The 19093-nt window shown below is 42.4% G+C and overlaps 1 protein-coding gene across 1 annotated transcript in view; it reads left to right on the forward strand.

Annotated features, from left to right (window-relative positions):
* The window catches only part of PCDH15 (protocadherin related 15), a 311085-nt gene that overhangs the window by 61756 nt on the left and 230236 nt on the right, over positions 1-19093 (forward strand). The window contains exon 4 of the mRNA XM_059476704.1: positions 3719-3784. Coding sequence (XP_059332687.1) covers positions 3719-3784 — 66 coding nt within the window. The remainder of the gene's footprint in view (positions 1-3718; positions 3785-19093) is intronic.

Genomic DNA, 19093 nt, shown 5'->3' on the forward strand with positions numbered 1-19093 from the left:
GGGATATTGGGAATTAGGAATTGTTCCCTGGCAGGGTGGGCAGGCCCTGGCACAGGGTGCCCAGAGCAGCTGTGGCTGCCCCTGCATCCCTGGCAGTGCCCAAGGCCAGGCTGGACTTTGGGGCTTGGAGCAGCCTGGGACAGTGGAAGGTGTCCCTGCCATGGCAGGGGTGGAATGGATGGGATTTAAGATCCCTTTCAGTCCAAACATTCAGGGATTCTCCAAAAAATGGAGCCTCTTTCATGTGACAGCACTGAGGACAATTTCCTAAGGGACGCTGCTCATTGGTGTTGCTCTTTATCTTAAGGAGCTTATTTTCTCCTCCTTGCTTATTTACCCAAGTGTATTTCCAGAGAGTTTCCATTATCCTTGATTAAATAAATTCCAACTTCTGTCATCTTTATAAGACTGGCTCTCCATCCTCCTCATGATGGCAATAACTTTTCTCTGCACCTGGCTCAGTCCAAAGATGTTTTTCACATCCACAGGAATTCCCACCATCTCTGACTGGTGCCTGGTTGTACAGACAGTGCTTGAGCTTAGGGATTTTTGGACCCATATTGCTGCTTATTGATTATATTTTGTGAGAGGGAAAAAAAAGGAACCCTCCTCCCCATATGAATATTTACAACATACCACTTGTCTTCAAGGTTTTTCATTAAAATTATTGTCTCTGAATTGGAAAGTTGTGTCTGACTGCACTTTTAGAGTTATCTGTTCAGAGTGTGGTGATGGATGTGGAGCTGAGTCTGTGGCTTAGTTAGGTTTGTTTCTGCAGACGGGAAGGGTGAGGTGACGACTGAAAAAGGAGGTTTGGGTAGTGTTGGCATGGTGAAATGATGTGAAATAATTTGTAAACTTTAATCTATGCGATAAAACTTCTTCACAAATCTCTTACTGGTGCCATGGGTTAATCCAGAAGTTTGCTACTCCCATCATCCTTGTTTCGCTGGTTTTTCCCCCTCCCATGCTTCTGGCTCTTGCTCTAATCTCTTCTTTTCACTGAAATTTATCTCATGATAAATTTTCTTGCCTCACCTGCTCACACTTGCAATAAATCCTCTGAAAACTGCTGAATTTCAGTGGCCAGCCCTGCCTTTTCTCTGAGACTCCCAAGATCCACATTGCATTGGTGAACATTCCTTTTAAATGCTAAACACTCCTTTTAAATGCATGTACAATGTTTAGTTTTTCATTCTGGAAATTCAGGTGTGTTTGATGGAAAACCAGCTTTGGGAAAAGTTAATAAATGTGTGATTTGGCTTATAATTTTGATTTTTTTAATTGAATATAACCTAGAAGTTGGCCTGATTTAGCTGACACTTTCATTGGTACACCCAACAGGGAGAAAATATCTGGAAACAGAGAAAATAGGGGAAAGCTCCATGGAGTTTTTTTTAAAAATGTTGACCATTCTTTTATTAAGATATATGCAATTTTTAGACTTAAAAATTGTCCCTGCTATGGATTTTTATTTTATATTTAGTTTAGTTTTTATTTTTATTTTTCCAATTGCTGTTGTATGGGGTATAGCAGGGCTATTCCCGAAAACAAAGTGGCAGTAAAAGTTTTTATTGTTGAGCTTCTTTGCCCTAATTAAGAGTTTGTTGAAGGGTCCTTCAGTTCCCCAAATCCTGAACCTCTTTAAAATGAAAACATACATCTCTAGAAAAAAGTTAAAGTTGGTTTTGTTAGGGCCCTGGAAGGTTTATTGTATCCAGTGAAAAAAATGAGAGCAGGAAAAAAAAAATAAAAGGCCATATTTCATATAGATAATGCAAACATTTCTTATCTGCCCACACAGTGTGCTGGTAGGAAACTACAGTGGTATGAAAGATGTGGTTTTCCAGGTGATTTATTTGCTCTGTTAAACCCTGCGAAACAAAAAAGCTTTAAAATAATACTTAATTTAATTCTTAAAACCCAAACAAACTGAAAATTTTCAATTGTTATGTATCACAGTAGACCATATAAGAATGAAAGGAGTAGGGAAGGGGAGAGTTCATGCATTAGTGATTTTATTTATGCTTTAAAGTGGTGAAGTGGGCACGGAGATATTTGGTCACAGGTTGGGCTTGGTGATCTTGGAGATCTTTTCTCAGGGGCAACACAAAGCTGCTGCTGCTGGAGGAAAACCCAGTGTTGTAGAGGTGTCCTTTAGGTGTCACCTCAGTGGAGATCTGAGCTTCACTGTTCTCACCTCCCTTTGTAGGTTGTGTCTGTGCTGGGGTAATTAGAGCCTGGAAGGAGCTGTAGTTTGGGTCCTTTCAAGTCCACAAATGTGTAATTTTTACCATAAGATGAGAAACAGAATTTACCTCTGCTTGTTCTTTTGTTTAATTTACAGATTATTTTCTGTTGGGATTTGTGTGTAAAATATACACCTCAAAAAACCAAACCAAACCAGTAATACCTGAGTATTTCTTTCCTATTTTGAGCCCAGAGCTTGATTAGAAGATGTAATTTCACACAAATATAGTTTGGGTTAGCTATGCCTCAGAGGAGCCTCTTAAGGTCTATAAAATCATGGGCAATCTCACATAGTCCTGAGTGGAGAATTGGGAAGGAGAATGGTTGTCTCTTTTCTCACTGAGTCAATGATGCTCTTGGAAAATTAAAAGCTCTTCCTAATGAACTTTTATTTCCATATGTTTTAAAAGGGGATATTGGTTTTCTGCTGTTTAATGTAGAAAACCTGATTGGTCCTAAAACAGCCATCACATGTGGTGATCATGCTTTTATGTGTTTTAAAGCTACACTTATGTGTTTGCTAGCTCTGCATGTACTGCTTGATATCTTTGAACCTCTCTTTTGAGTAAACGAACAATCTCTTACTTATTTTCTTTCGTTATTCTGCTCTGCTTCCATTGATGACTCTAAACTTTTGACTCCAGACTGGCAATATGAGGGTAAGATGTCAAAATATGACTTCCTGCACATTGCTCGTCTGCTTTTCATTTGCGTTCTCCTTAGAGTTATTAAAATTCCATTCACTAAGTAGATCCTTTTCGTTGCAGTTAAATACAAATTATGTTTGTTTCTGTTGTGAAGCTTTAATTATGATTTATACCTTTTAATCATTCCTTTGTTATTTCTTTGGGTTAAATTACCATCGTATTCCCTGTGTCCTGACTCACATTGAGATTCCTGATAGGATCTCTGGAGAAAAACACAGACAGATTCATTAGTGTAGCCATCCAGCTGGATCATGGTGGAATGTGACAACAATCCTTCCCTGGCACAGGGTGCCCAGAGCAGCTGTGGCTGCCCCTGGATCCCTGGCAGTGCCCAAGGCCAGCTTGGACACTGGGGCTTGGAGCAGCCTGGGACAGTGGAAGGTTGGGTTTTGAGGTCCTTCCAACCCAAACCATTCCATGATTCTATGGTTTGAGGGATGTTGTTCATGACCTGCAAAGGAAGAGGGAAAACCATATAATATTTTTGCAGTTTAGGTGTTTTAAATATGGATCATACCTGAGATCTTTTTTGATCACATCCTCCCTTGCTTTACAAATTTTCTCTGAGTTAGGGATAAGCAAACAGCTCTGTTTTGAGCATTTATAACTTTACTACCAGTTGTAGCTCATACCTGCATCACATTTAAGGGAGTACTCACCTTCAGCATGCCAAATATGCTGACTTGAAAAAAAACCCAACAACAAAACCCCAGAGATCCTACTTTTGGAAAGAGAAATAACTCTTTTTTTCATCTTTATAGATTGCAAGTTGGCCAGAGCAGGTCCTCCAGCCACAATAGTTCCCATTGACGAGGAGAGTCGCAACGGTGAGTGCCCCACAGTTATTTATAACACAAATTATTTATAACCACTCTTTAAGGCCCTTGTGGCAAACAAACCTTCTTAATTTTTCTTAAGTCAGTGGGATGGTACTAGAGGACAAAGTCCTGGTCAGTATTTGGTTTTGTTTGAATAAAGCTGAAGTTTTACTCTGCAGCATGAAAGGACTGTTAACAAAGTGGTCTTCTGGGTTTCCCACGTGGATTTTGGAAGGTTGCTTGTTGGTTCCCTCTAAGTTTAGGAACATGAGTTGATGGACACCTCTGAAATGGAAGAACTTGGTTGTAGTCATGGAACTTTCAAAAGAAAATGAATGTCCCTTCTTTCAGTATTTTAATTCTCCTGACAAATCAGAGAGTTCTCAGATTGTTAATCTGTGGTCTGAGCATTGCAGTTGTGTAGCATATCTTGATGGGATGAAGTGCTTTACTCTGTTACAATCAGCTGTTACTCCTGAGAGTAAGTTACTATTCTTTCCTGCTTTTTATTCTGTGTATTTAGGGATTTTTTGTTTTTTTGGGGTTTTTTTTAACCTTGCAAGCTGGGTCTGTTTTTGTGCTTTGTGTGGCTGTGGTTTATCAGATATGGGTGCTTGAGATGGTGAATAAAGCCAGGTGATGCTGGTGGAACCTCTCTGCTGTTTTTCTGGGAGGATTTCCTTGTTGGAATTGCTCAAAGTCAGATGGATAAATGCATTTATGGGTAAAACTCCTCAACAAACCAATTTTTAATAAACCTTTGTGCTGAAAATTTCTGGTACTGGGGTGGCTGTAAAAACCAGGGTATTTTCCCTCCTCCTGGGATGGTTTCCCTGTAGTCAGGAGAGTCCAAAGGAGGGCTCTGAAGATGGATGTGCTCTTTGAATTGGATGTGTTGGTTCTTGGCAAGCTGCTGTTGAATCCTGATGTGTTCCAGTTGTGGCCTGCTCAGTTTTGGTGGAATGACCCCCTCAGCTGAAATGGTTTGGGTGCCATAGCTCATCTCTCGTAGCCTTTCATCCTCCCTACTCATTAGAAATAAATCTGTGCTAACAGCAAGGAGTTATAAATAAATCCAAACCAACTTTGCCATAAAAAAAACTTTGTGAAAACCTTTAGAAAGTGAGGTTGAAGTTGTGAACTCCCCATACCTGCAAGTGTCCAAGGCCAGGCTTGGCAGGGCTTGGAGCCACCTGGTCTAGTGGGAGGGGTCCCTTCCCACAGCAAGGGAGTTGGAATGAGATGAGCTTGGAGGCATCTTCCAACCCAACTCAGTCTGAGATACAAAACTTCATAAGGAATACATGGTGTACTACATTTCCAGTGACCAAACTTGAGATGCAGGAATAAAAATCCACCTAATATTGTTCTTGCCTATACAAACAAGTCTCTAGATCACTTAAAGTCTAAAATCTCATCCTTATTTTAGTTTTTCCATGGCACTGTTGCTTCCAATGATCTGTTGTTGGGGTTGGAATGGCTTCTGTAAGGATGGAGATCTCAAAACAGTGGCTGGGACATTTTATTCCATCAGTGCACGTGGCCATGGTGTTCTGGCAATAAACAAAATCCTGCTCTTTAGGAATAGATATTTAGTTCCATTGTGCCATGGCACATTGAGCTCAATCATTCCTAATTCACAGGAAGTCAGAGACCAGCAAATCTCACAGAATAAAAACATTTTCCCAAATAACTCTTGCTTGTTTACACAGTCAGGCACACAGGTACTGTGCATGACCTTTAAAGATGTTCTTGAAATCAGCAGAGATGTTAATATTTGACAGTTTCCTGCCATGGGATGGATATCTCTTTATATCAAGTAATTTAGGTGCAAGAGTAAATTACATTATAATTGTGCTCATGTGAGCAATCCTGGAAGGAGTGAACTTGACCTTTCTAAAGGAATGAATGAATTATTGTATGATTTTCCCTGTGTTGAACTGAATTGGGTGATAGTATTTCAGATCATATTAAGAGCAAAACTGAATTTTTCTGGATGGTTTTTATAGGCAGAGAGTTACTTTCACCCATGGATTTCTTTTTATTTAATTACTGGATTTGAGACTTGGTTTTAACTTGATTTAAAGCCTGAATGAGTCTTGTTCCTAGGTCAGACTTTCTCATTGCCAGTGTAGCCCAAGTTTTTGGAGGCCTCCATGTGGAGCAGCCCTTCAGATGAGCAGCCTGAAATTCTCAAGGGCTTTGAATCTTTGGGCAGGGTTTTTGATGGAAAGTATACTCTTGGGAAAAAGATTTCTACAAGGCAAGATTTAAAGATTTAGAGATTAAATTAGAATTTGGAAGAGAAAGCAGAAGTTGGGGTAGAGGAAACAAGCACACCAAAGCGAATTCCCCTAATGTGGAGGACAAATAGGAACTGGCATCTTGGTGCTCCATCCAGAACAAAAAAATTCCACAGTTAGGAATGCTTTGTGTTCTTTCCCATCCTAGAAAAATCAGTCAGTGTTGGTGTAGTTTGGGTTTTTTTTGGTGGTTTTTTTTCCCTGCTTACCTTATGATGAGTGAGTGCTCTAATGGATAATGGGAGCTAATCCCAAACCTCCTGCTCTCTTCCATGTTCCTTGGGGGTGTCTGACACATGGAAGTGCAGCTTTCATGGCTGTAGGTGGGTCAAGTGTTATTTTTCCTGCTTTTCATCTTCCTGCTCTCTCAGCAGCAACCTTTCTCCAGCCTGACTTCCAGGGGAGGCAGAGGATATGTGACCCTGCTACAAATCCCCTTCCATAACCCCCTGTGGGGAAGCACTCATGGGAAATAGGACACAAAATGCAGGAAACAAAGGTGTGGGGTTTCTTCCCCCTAATTCTCTTGCACCAATTTATTTTCAGTTTTATTATATTGTAATGCTGGAAGAATGGATGTGATTACATTGATGTTTCCCATGCTGGTCCAAACTGGTTTAATTTGGTTTTCAGGGACAATCCACAGGGATTGAAGAAAATGTCCCCAGAGGCACAAAATCTTTAGCTTCCCTCCAGAGATGGGCTTAGGTGTGCTGATGAGGACTGGGAGTGATGCCTCTGAATATTCATTACTCAATTAAATGTTCAGTGTCCACCAGGGTGGGGCTGGAATTGAACTAATTAGCCATAAAGAAGGAAGAGTCCTGCTATCCCAGAAAAGTTATTTAGTAAAATCAATTTGGAAGTTTGCTGTGGCTGAGCACAGGTGTATCAAGAAATGCATTCCTTAAGAGCTGTGGCTGGATGTTCATTTCCTGCTTTTCCCTCCTGTTTCATTAATGACTTGAAGCTGCTTCAATCTTGGAAGACTTTTCCAGCCTGAATGATCCCATTATATTCTTGTGTTGCTTTCATGAGCATCTCACTCTTTAATTTTAAATAAAAATACTTTTGCCTATTGCTTCCTATCATTCAAAAATCAGCTTTATGAAGGAAAGTCATCTTAGTTTTACTTTATTTTCATCTTTATTTCAAGGGATTCTGAGAACAGCATTTCCCAAGTTTGCAGTGTATGTGTAGATGTGGAAAGGCATCAAACTGTGATTTTTTTATCTTGATTTTTCTTATTTTTCCCATAAAGGCACTTTAAAGACTCTTTGCAATTTGCTTTTACTTGGTGCACTATTTTTTGTAGTGTTTCTATAATGGAAAAAAATTCAAGTTATTAGTTTACGTGTTGTTATCATTCCTGTGAAATGTTTCCAGGGAGAAAGTGCTTCAGTTGATGTTTAATCTAGCTCATGGCATTGTCTTTATGCCTCCCTGCCCACACATAGATTTTCCCCACATCTTCAGACAATCTTACAGCTCTCTAATGTGTTTATGAATGTTTTGGACCATCCTTAGGTTTTTGACCATCCTTTTCAAATTTATCTTCACCAACCTGGAATCTGGTTTGTCTGGCAACGGAGATGTGGTGTGCAGATCTAAGTTAAGGTATTGCAGCCAAAAAATAAAGTTTGGAATTAAATCTGGCCATTTTTAGGCTGAGTGTTTAGGTCCAGTTTGGCCATTTTTAGGCTCCGTGTCTGAGCATTTTTAGGCTGAGTCTAGGGCTCAGTCTGGCTATTTTTAGGCTGAGTGCCTAGATCCAGTCTGGCCATTTTTAGGCTTAGTGTCTAAGTCCAGTCTGGCCATTTTTAGGCTGAGTGTCTAGGCCCAGTCTGGCCATTTTAGGCTGAGTGTCTAGGTCCAATCTGGCCATTTTTAGGTTGAGTTTAGGGCCCAGTCAGGCCATTTTTAGGCTGAGTTTCTAGGTCCAGTCTGGCCATTTTTATGCTAAGTGCCTAGGCCCAATCTGGCTATTTTTAAGCTGTCTAGGTCCAGTCTGGCCATTTTTAAGCTGTCTAGGCCCAGTCTGGCCATTCCAGCTCAGGGTGCAGTTGAGGTGGATGATGAGATTTTGATGATGAGTCTCAGCAGTGTTTTGCTGATTCTCTGGGTGCTGATGCTGTTCTGGTGGTCATTAATCCCAGGTCTAAGACATTAGATTAGCCAGCAGTACAAATCTGAGCTGCATCAGGCCCAGGCACATGTAATAACATCTGCTCAAATTAGACCTCGCTCTGTGGAGTTTATTCCAAATTTGTCTTTTCATATGGGAAGAGAGGTGATCCATTAGATCCCAATAGCTGCCAGATTGAGGAACTTCTGTCAGAAGTTGTTACCCTTGTGGAATGTTGTGCACAAATTCTAACAGAAGGAGTGGATTTGTATTGATTCCTGTACCCACGTGGCTGAACACTGACTGTGTCCCAGAACAGGGCTGGACACCCCTGCTCTATCTGCTTATCCCTGGGCTCCTTTGGGGCCTGGAGGTTTCCTATGGATGCCGCTCAAAAGGGACAAGGCCCTGGGGGTGCTGGGGGTGAGAGCTGGGAGCCAGAACCCCCCATGCCCTGGGCTGAGCCCCAGCGTGGGCAGCAGGGCAGGGGGGGATTCTGCCCCTGTGCCCTGGGCTCAGGTGAGACCCCACCTGCAGAGCTGGCCCAGCACAGGAGGGACCTGGAGCTGCTGCAGAGAGCCCAGGGCAGGCACCAGCATGGGCAGAGGGATGGAGCAGCTCTGCTGGGAGGAAAGGCTGGCACAGCTGGGGGGGCTCACCTGGACAGGAGAAGCTCTGGGGTGACCAAACTGTGGCCTGAAGGAGCTGCAGGAAACATGGAGAGAGATCCTTTGGAAGATGGAGTGACAAGGGGGAATGGCTTCCCAGTTCCAGAGGGCAGGGCTGGATGGGATATTGGGAATTAGGAATTGTTCCCTGGCAGGGTGGGCAGGCCCTGGCACAGGGTACCCAGAGCAGGTGGGGCTGCCCCTGGATCCCTGGCAGTGCCCAAGGCCAGGCTGGACTGTGGGGCTTGGAGCAGCCTGGGATGGTGGAAGGTGTCCCTGCACATGGCAGGGGTGGCATTGGGTGGGATTTAAAGTCCCTTCCAACCCAGACTCTGTGCAGCTGTGAGAAATTCTGGCTCTAGTTCTGGGTTGTGAGAAGTACTGGCTCTAGTTCTGGGTTGTTCAAAGCATTCCTGGGCTGTTGAGGAGTATGGTGATTAGACTTGGAGAAAGGGGTTAAATTGAACCATAGAAATCCCCTGGCAACGATGAACATTCCAGGAAAACTTCTGCAGAAGGACTTCCTGCTGCTGTCTCCCTAGATGGGGATGGAAAGACTGTGACAAGGCCAGGGAATCAACAGACACCCAACTGTAGCTGACTTGGTTTATTTTTAAATGCTTTGGTCCAAGAACTGTCCACAATTTCCTCCATAATTCCCTCAGCTAACAAATTACTTCAGTGAAATGAAATATGGAATATTTTAAATTTTTTTATAGCTCGCATTTATGTTTTTTCCCCATTTTTCATGTCAGCAGTTGGCTCATAGATGTTGCTTCTCAACTCTGCCTGCAGGTTGCTTCAATCAAAATGTTCACCAGGAAATATCACTTCTTTCCTGACAATTTGATTTAGTTTATAAATTCATGAGATGGGAAAAGAGGATGAAATTTATGGAAATTATTTTTGTTTCATTCCATCCTGTTTGTTCATTTCTGTTCCGAAATGATGTGTTCTCCAGATTTGGGTATTAAGGATTTCATTGGGAAGTAATGAATCAATTTGGTGTCTAATGCTGGTTTTATGCCATGGATTTAAATTCTCATGTTTTTCTTGTAGGACAAATGTGTAAAGACTGAGGAAGCTGTAAAATGGATCAGTTTATTATTCTACTTCTGTTTATCAGCACATCAGCAGTGGCTGGGACTTAAACAGAGCTGTTGTTAAAGATCTTTGCAATTATCCTTTTTCAGTTATTTTTTTAAATTATGTATCTGAAAAAAATTAAAAATTCAGAAAAGCAGGAGATAATTTAGGGTGGAAGTAATAGAGAAAAGTTGTCCTTTAAGAAACTGATTAATTCTTAAGGGTAGAAAACAGGGATAGAGTTGGAAATATTTATTTTCAGCTGTCAGCTGTCTGGACAAATATCCTAAGCTGGTGTTGTTGTTCTTGGTAGAGGTGGAACAGAGGTCCTTGAATTACCTTCAGGGATGAGAAGTGATGTTTCAACGGCAAAAAATAGGAATTTAACTCCATTTTGAGGTGGGAGTAATTGTTGTGGATCACGGTTGTGCTCTGTAATGCCGAGGCCTTTTCAAAATGTGTTTGGGATTTCCTTTTTTACTGGAAATTCTCCTCAGAGTGACTGGATTTTTCTGAACAGCTCATCTATGACAGTTTGAGTAGTCAGAATAAATTATTCAAATTATGGTATGTGATCCATTCATATTCCCAGGGTGTCTTTTTACCTTTGCCAATGAAGAACTGCATATTTCCCCTAATTATTTCTTCCATTCAGTTTTGCAACAGCAAATGTTGTTTCAGTAGCAATATTCTTTGATTGTCTTCTCCTGATTGATTGTCACAGTCTCAGTAAAGCAGTGCAGGATTTGATGCATTTTAGGGCATTTTAAAGTCAGTTTTGCCTCAGGGAATGGAAGGTGATGGTTGGGGATTGGTGTCCAGGACTGCAATGTGCTTTCCAAGTGTTTTGGTGTCTCTTTAATTTTGGAGTGTAAAACAGAGCCCAGAGCAGGGATTCTGGGATTTAAACATCTCTAAAATATTTGTCTGTATTGTTTCTTGCCTTATCATCCCCTATCCCTTAGTTGAGGGAAGGAAAAAACCCCAAATTCTTGAAAGAGACCCATGAGCTTTGTTCTGATAGTCCTTGATCAAGAGCTGGAAAGAGAAAACTTGATTTTGGAGACTGTAACATGTTTCTTAAAGAAATGCAGTTATGCTGTTGCTGGGATTTACAGTTGTCTCATCCAAATCAGGGAGCAAATCTCGAGTGGGGCAGATGTCCTGTTGGAGTTTCCTTTGTGCTGCTGCAGTCCTGCTCTGCTGCCCCATTACACATCCACAATCAAAGAAAACCACTAATAAATCCTTATTGGGAAAGCATCTTCCCTGGCTTTTGCCTGATTTGCTTGGAGTTAAATGCACAACAAAATAAATCTCCCTCTTCTTAGAGCCATGACTCTAACACATGTTTTGTCTCTGATTTCCCAGCCTGGTCTGCCTTGTGTCTCCCTGACTTTGAAACTGCTTGAAGGTAGCTTTTTGTGTTTAAATGGAACTAAAGCAAAGCATATTACCAGTTGGGGAAAAAAAATGTCCAGGTGGAACTTCCTGGGCATCAGTTGCTGCCCATTCCTGTGGCGCCATTGCTGGGCAGAGCAGAGCCTGGTCCATGCCCAGAGAAGCTGTGGGGTCTCCTCCCCGGGCATATTCCAGATCTGTCTGCCCTGGGCTCTGGAATGGCCCTGCTGGAGCAGGGAGGTGGCACCAGGTGCCCACTGAGCTCCTTTCAGCTTTGACTCATCCTGGAATTCTGTGTCTCTTCAGGAGGCACCTGAGAGAACCTTGGGAAGTCTGTCCCTCAGGACAAAATTCCCATTACTTTTCTGAGATGTTTCTGTAAGCCAGGCATGCTTTTGAAAAATTACTTCCTTCCAAGGAAACCTCACCTGAATTGCCATTTAAAGTGATGATATAACCGCAGTCCCTTTTCACACCTGGCTGAGCAGGTATGGCTTTGCATTTCCAATTCTTCAAGGTGTGTCTGGATGTGGCACTGGGAGCATGGATCTGGACCAGGTGAATAATGAGCTGTCCTCAATGTTTTCAAAACCCTTCAAACTCTTTCCCCCAAAAAGGGGAAGGGAAGCAGAAAACTTGACTTTATAATGGTCATTCCCAGCTTCCTTTATTTGTACTAATTTTGTTTTGATCTTAAAATGGTGGATAACTGCTTAGTAATTCACGGATCATATGTTTCTCCTTCATATTCCCTGTGTTTGTAAGCAGATTGCTCCAGAACATCCGAATTTTTCTCTTAATTCCAACTTTGAATCACTAATAGGGATCACACTTAAGTTATTGCTTGTTTTGAACAGCAGAGTGCTTGCAACACTAAATGATTCAATAAATTATGGATTTCAAGACCCTGCTTAGCTCAAACATAAATTTCATTTGTTGGTTTATTTTGTTACACAGTCTCATGTGAAAGCTCCTTGTATACTTTCAGATTTTCAAAGTCATGCTAATCAAGCCAAATGTTCTGCTCCATGACTCTGAGAGATTTTTCCTCCTTTATTCAAGCATCATTTTTCATCATTACTCTGCCTTTGCACATTTTTATCCTATTGACACAATTGTTTAGGAACACTGAGCCTGATTAAAATAAATCATTAAGCCTGGACCTCTTGGCTACCTCAAAGTTATACCATTACCCCAATCCTAGGGATCATTTTCTCCTTCTGATAAGCCCATTTTTTTTTCCTTGAGGTGTTTGAGGGAGTTGTTGGAGGGGCAGGATTCTCAGGGGGTTTAACCAGGCCAGTGCTAAGTTTTTGCCCAAATATATCTCATTTCTGTTCAGAAGAATAATTATATGTTGCTGCTACCAGGCATAAAATTTTATTTCTCAGGATGGTTTATGAACACAATGAAAAGCCTGGCACATGTTGCCTCTGAAATGCACTGCTGAGCATTCGTGTTGGGCCTATTATTTTGTCACTTTCACAACAGGGTGAAGTTTAAAAGAGCAGTTCTGTGACAAATTGTCTCCCATGGAAGGAATTAATAGTTTTTAGAAAGGCCATCCCAGAGGAAAGCAGCAGCAGGGAGAACCACCTCACTTTTCAAGTGTGGCTGTGTGTTTTGAGAGTTTTTATTTCTTTTCCTTTTATTTTTCTTTTTGTTTTTTGGTTACTAATCCTGTTTCCCCTCACATGCAGCTCCACACTCTGTGTTTGATGCATCCAATTCTTGCCGGCATACAAGAGGCTGGGAGAGAGGATGCAGTGCTGGCCTGAGATGGGGCCCATGGGCTGTTCCTTCCCCTCTCTGGGGTTTCTGGTGGATAATCCTCAAGTCTGATGAGGAGAAGAAAGCTCAGGGTGGTCCTTCTGGTTCTCCACAACTCCCTGACATGAGGAGGCAGCTGAGGGGGGAACAGGACAAGGGGAAATGGCCTCACACTGTGCCAGTGCTGAGCTTTGAATATTGGGAAAATTCCTCTCTGAAAGGATTGTCCAGCCCTGGCACAGCTGCCCAGAGTGGTGACAAATCCACCCATCCCTGGAGGAATGTCCGTGACACTTGGGGACATGGGTCAGTGGTGGCCTTGGCAGTGCTGAGTCAACAGTTGAACTCAATGGTCCCAGCATCAATGATCTGTGATTTGCTGTTGTTCCCTCTGTTAGCACCTTTGTGTCTCATTCCTTTTGCAAACAAAAATCTTACTGAGTCCCTTTGGGGACTCTTTTGGAAATGATGGTCCCACACTGTAATTAACTGTTGAATGTCCTAATTTCTTTCTAAATTTTGTGGCCTGTGAGTTTCTCTTCCTATCTGTCAAAGTTCACATTTTATCGATTTCCCTTTCCAGAATTAGCTCTGCTTGTCCCACAGATCAGAGATCCCTGGGGAATTCCTTTCTGGCTTTGTCTTGGTCTCTTGTGTGGTTCCCTAGCTCTGGAAATGTCCAAGGCCAGGTTGGATGGGGCTTGGAGCAACCTGGGATAATGGAAGGTGTCCATGGAAGGGGGTGGAACAAGAGGGGGGTCCTTTCCAACCCAAACCACTCCATGATGTGGTTGCTGTGTTAGAACAAGAGGCATATCCCTCCTTCCACATCCTTTAGGAACCAATTTGAGGCAAAACTTGAATTATCTGTCTTTTAGGTTCAGAATTTTTTTTGTAAAATATATCTCACCAGATAGTAAAAAGTTTGCCAGTGAAGGAAAGAGAGAGGGTCATCAAATGGTTGATGTTTATGTTATAATTTTCTACACACTCCTGTTCTCCCCCATGGCTTTGTGTGGGAAAGAAAAGATTTAGTTTTTTGTTTGGCTTTCTAAATCGGATAAGTGAAAGTCCTTTTGTTGTTACTTATTTACTAAAGGAATTTCCTGGTGTTTATTTTTACCCTTGGTGTTTTTAGAATATTTTTAGAATATACATTAAGCTTGGTGTGAATATATATATATACATATATGTATATGTGTGTGTATATATGTATGTATATATAATGACCTTTTTAGAATATTCAACATTGAACCTGTTTGAACAAGCTAATATTGAACATTAAACCTATTTCTCTGTGGGACCCCACACCCCCCATGGGCTGTCAGCATCCATCTCTCCAAGAGAAATGTCCTTGGAACCATCCCTTCCCTTCCCTTTTCCTTGCTTTCCCTTGGCCATGAAGGATTGTAGTTAATTTCTCCCACTCCTCTTGTAAAAGCAAAGCTCTGATCAAAAAAAATCTTGTGGTTTCAGCTGTGTTCCACTGGGTTTTTCCAGCCTGGGCATAGCAGGATGTGCATTTCCCTCTAAGTTGTGCGTGCAGCAGGACAGGGGAGTTCTCTTCTGGGCATCCAGGCTGGGCTCATCCCTCCAGGATTTTGGGAGGGATTTCCTGCTTCACCTCCACCTGCCATGAGATGCTGAAGGGCTGCCCTGGGTTATTAAAACCCTTTCAAACCCCATCATAATGTTTTAAGGTGTTAAATTTGTCAAGTGACCATACGGGGTTTGTTTCATGCTTTTGCTCAGCATTAATGCTCCCTGCTGAAGCTCCTCCAGGTTCTTAATTAATCTCAGCAGTGAGGAACCATTTCTCCTGAAGGTGAGTTGTCACCATGGCTGTTCATTCCTCCCACCTTTCCCACTGGGGGCTCTGGTTTTTTAGGGATTTCTGGCTGAGAGGAGCTGAAAGGGAAGGATATGCTGCTTTTCTTTGGTGGTGTAGCTTGAGGGTGGGCCTGAAGGATTAAAAAACAAGGACCAAAAAAAAGAAGAAAGGACAAAAAATTAAATACAAAAGCTTGGTAACAGTGGAATTTTCATAGGAAGAATTCCTAGAATCATTAAGATGGGGGAATACCTCTTTGTTTAATCAGTGTTCTCACAGAGCTCTCGGGTTATTGAGATATTACTTTTCCCCCTTGGAATGTCACGTGAGACCAGTTCAAACAGCTCCTACTATTCCATTTATTTTATTAACAACATCTCAGGCAAACCCACGGGTTTTGATCTGTGGAACTCTGTGAAAGGCACTTGTAAAGCACCTTTCTTTGCCCAGGCTCTGCCCCTGGAGCACTGGCTTTTTGTTCAGGTCCCTGGAGACCAGGGCTGGTTGGATATTAAGTGTTAAAGATCTGGCCATGCTATTTCTTGCCTGTTGTTAAGCTCTCTCATGCATTATTTATCAAACAGCAGGTGAAGACTTCAACCTTTTTATGATAATTGATAGTGGTTAGAATACAAGATTACAAACAGCTCCTGAGCACCAGTAAATGCCAGCACGGGAGGTGGATTGGCAGGACGTGTTTTTCATCGTTAATTCAAAATATATGAACTTTGTTGGGCCTTACTGGGTCAGTGTGGAGGGGGAGAGGAGAAATAGGTGATAAAAATTGGATATAAATAGCTTTGTGTGGGGTTCTGCCTGCTTGGGTTGTGCAGTGCTCGTGCAAGCTTCAGTGTGGGGTGAGAGGATTAAAGACGCCTCCTGTGGGCTCACAGCCTGTTCTGGATGATTGTTGTGCTTCCCTGGAACCCAGCATCTTCAGCAAACTGTTCCCTCCATCACCTGGGGGTGTTTAGGTTGTTTTAACTTGGGGTACAAGTAGAATTATCCCTATAATTAGAATTAATTCTAATAAGCCAGCTGCTCTGGGTGGTTCCTTTGCTTATGCCAGGTTTTCCCCAAGTCCTTGGCATGGTTGATGCCTGCTTGGTGTTCAGGTGTCAAAAAAAGGTGCTAGAAAGTTGTACCCCTGGTTTAGTAAGGTCAAGCCACACTTAAGTTAGTAAATTTAGCTGTTATAACCAGACAAGGAATTGGGTGGTTGGGAAGTGTGAAATTTAGGATTTTTGCCTTTTAGTATCAACTGGGTTAAAAAAAAACAGAGAGGAGACAGAGGCAAGAAATAAAAAATAAACCATGAGTTGTTAATTCAGTTTGATAGAGCTGAAGCAGCTCCATATTGATGGCTCATTATTTTTAAATTGACTAAGGGTTTCCTTTCATTAATTCTTTATTCTGCAGACAGATGGGAAACGGTGGCTGCTTTTTTTCAAGGGCAATTTCACCCAACTGACAGCACATTGGAGCTTTGGGTTGGGATTTTTTTTACTGTTGAAATATGACATGGCATAGATTAAAAAAAAAAAAACAACAAAAGGGAAGATTCTTTAATTAAAATGTGCTGCCTCGGTTTTGTTTAATTGTTTTTATAATTAGTGCCATGATCTCTGTTAATTTTCAGCTATCTGAAAACATGCCTAGTGGGTGTCAGATGTCTCTGCTGGGTTAGTAAACATTAAAATACATTAAAACCACACATATGCTCTCCCTTCAGTACTGATTTGCACCATCCTTCTCATTCAGCAGCCAGGCAGAGCCCTGAACATTTTGATATTATTTTTATTAGCTCTAATTAGCCTTTAAGCATAACAAGCATCCATGGAGTAGCTCTGTGTATTCTGAGTTTCAGATGTTGGGCTAATTTTGGGTTGTGAGTGCTGTCTGTGAGGTTAAACCCAGAAATGGAGAAGGAGGGAAAAGCTGTGAGTCGAGCTAAGCCTCTCACCCTTCCCTGCCTCATCCCATCAAAGCCATCAGGGACTCAGGGAAGCAGAACACGCTTCCAGCTCCAGCCAAAATACAAACTTGTTGTTAGGTGGGTGCAGGGATGAGCCTGGGAAGTGCTGAATAAATGATCAAGTTGTTGTAACCTCACAGTGTTCATTTTCCCAGTCATCACCAGCATTATTAATGAGCAATCCCATCCCCATCCCATTGTTGATACAGCACTTGAAAAGTTAAATATTCCACCTCTATAAGAATATATTCTATGGGGATTTTTGAAGGAATTTGAGGTGGGACCTCTGAGTGGTTTTAGATAATGGAATTTATTTTTCTTATCTTCTACACAGGCAGGAAGGGTGAGTTTGGCTCACCTCTTCACCACATGGCTCAGAAGGTCACAAGACCTCTAGTTAAAAGACCTTTTAAGGATTTATTGAGCAATAAAACACTGCCAACAAGAATGTTTATGTTTTTGACCCAATCCTTAAATATTTCGTCTTGTGGACCCATGCTACAGTGTAAGCTTTCTTAGCCAATCGTGTTATGACACACAAACCTACAGTACTGCATTCTAATCTCATTGTTTACCTCTGTAACTGCTTTTATTGTTTCAATATCTTAAACTCCAAACTTTCCTTTATTTAGCTTAACGTGTTTCTGCTTTAAACTATAAATCCACATTCTCACTTCTAGCACCTAAGTTTGGGAGCCTTTTCCAAGGACTCAAATCAAATCTTGTAAGCTTTGACTTCCACGCCAGAAGTTCTGAGAATTCCCTGCATTTTGGATTCCAACAATATTTGACTTGTAAAGGAAGTATCCTGCTTTTAAAGGATAATATTCTCCTTCTGAAACAAAACTCACCTTCCTTCTCCCCATGGTGGGAATCCAGGCTTGCTGGGCTGCTGTTCTCCACAGTGAAAGATTTTCCCTGGGACCTTAAGGCAGCACAAGTCTGGGCATTGTATTCCTCAGCTTCTGCTTGATAAAACAGAAAAAGGGAGTTTTAGAGCATTTCTGATGAAATCAAAGTTGTAGGATGTAGTCATTGGCCTGGGCTCCTCTCCAGGACTTGGATTAATTTGACTTTCTGAGTTTTGGCTCACAGCACCACACTGTGTCCCCCATTCACAGAATCACAGAATTTCTAGGTTGGAACAGACCTTTAAGATCATCGAGTCCAACCCATGTTCTAACACCTCAACTAGATCATGGCACCAAGTGCCACATCCAGTCTTTTTTCAAACACATCGAGGGATGGTGACTCCACCACCTCCCTTGGTAGATGATTCCAGTATTTGACCACTCTTTCTGTGAAAAACTTCCTCAATTCTAGCCTGTATCTCCCTTGGCGCAGCTTGAGACTGCGTCCTCTTGTTCTGTCTGTTGTTGCCCGGAGGAAGAGACCGACCCCCAGCTCACCACAGCCACCCTTCAGGAGGTTGTAGAGAGTGATAAGGTCGCCCCTGAGTCTCCTTTTCTCCAGGCTGAACAACCCCAGCTCCATCAGTCGTTCTTCATATGGCTTGTGCTCCAAGCCCCTCACCAGCCTCATTGCCCTCCTCTGGACACGCTCAAGCATCTCAACGTCCCTCCTAAAGTGAGGGGCCCAGAACTGGACGCAATACTCCAGGTGAGGCCTCACCAGTGCCGAGTACAGGGGGAGAATGACCTCCCTGCTCCTGCTGGCCACACCATTCCTGATACTGGCCAGGATGCCATTGGCCTTCTTGGCCCCAGGACACACTGCTGGCTCATGTTCAGCCGGCTGTCACCAGCACCCCCAGGTCCCTTTCTGCCTGGGCACTGCCCAGCCACACCGTCCCCAGCTTGTATCGTTGCAGGGGGTTATTGTGGCCAAAGTGCAGGACTCGGCACTTGGTCTTATTGAAGTTCATCCCATTTGATTCTGCCCATCCATCCAACCGTTCCAAGTCCCTCTGCAGAGCCCTCTGTCCCTCTAACAGATCAACACGTGTTCCCAGCTTAGTGTCATCTGCAAATTTGCTAATAAAGGACTCTAAACCCTCATCCATGTCATCAATAAAAATATTAAACAGAGCTGGCCCCAGCACAGACCCCTGAGGGACACCACTGGTGACTGGTCGCCAGCTGGATGCAGCACCACTCACCACCACTCTCTGGGCCCGGCCATGCAGCCAGTTCTGAACC

This window comes from Ammospiza nelsoni, chromosome 8 (genome assembly GCF_027579445.1).
Source record: "Ammospiza nelsoni isolate bAmmNel1 chromosome 8, bAmmNel1.pri, whole genome shotgun sequence".
Taxonomy (NCBI): Eukaryota; Metazoa; Chordata; class Aves; order Passeriformes; family Passerellidae; genus Ammospiza; species Ammospiza nelsoni.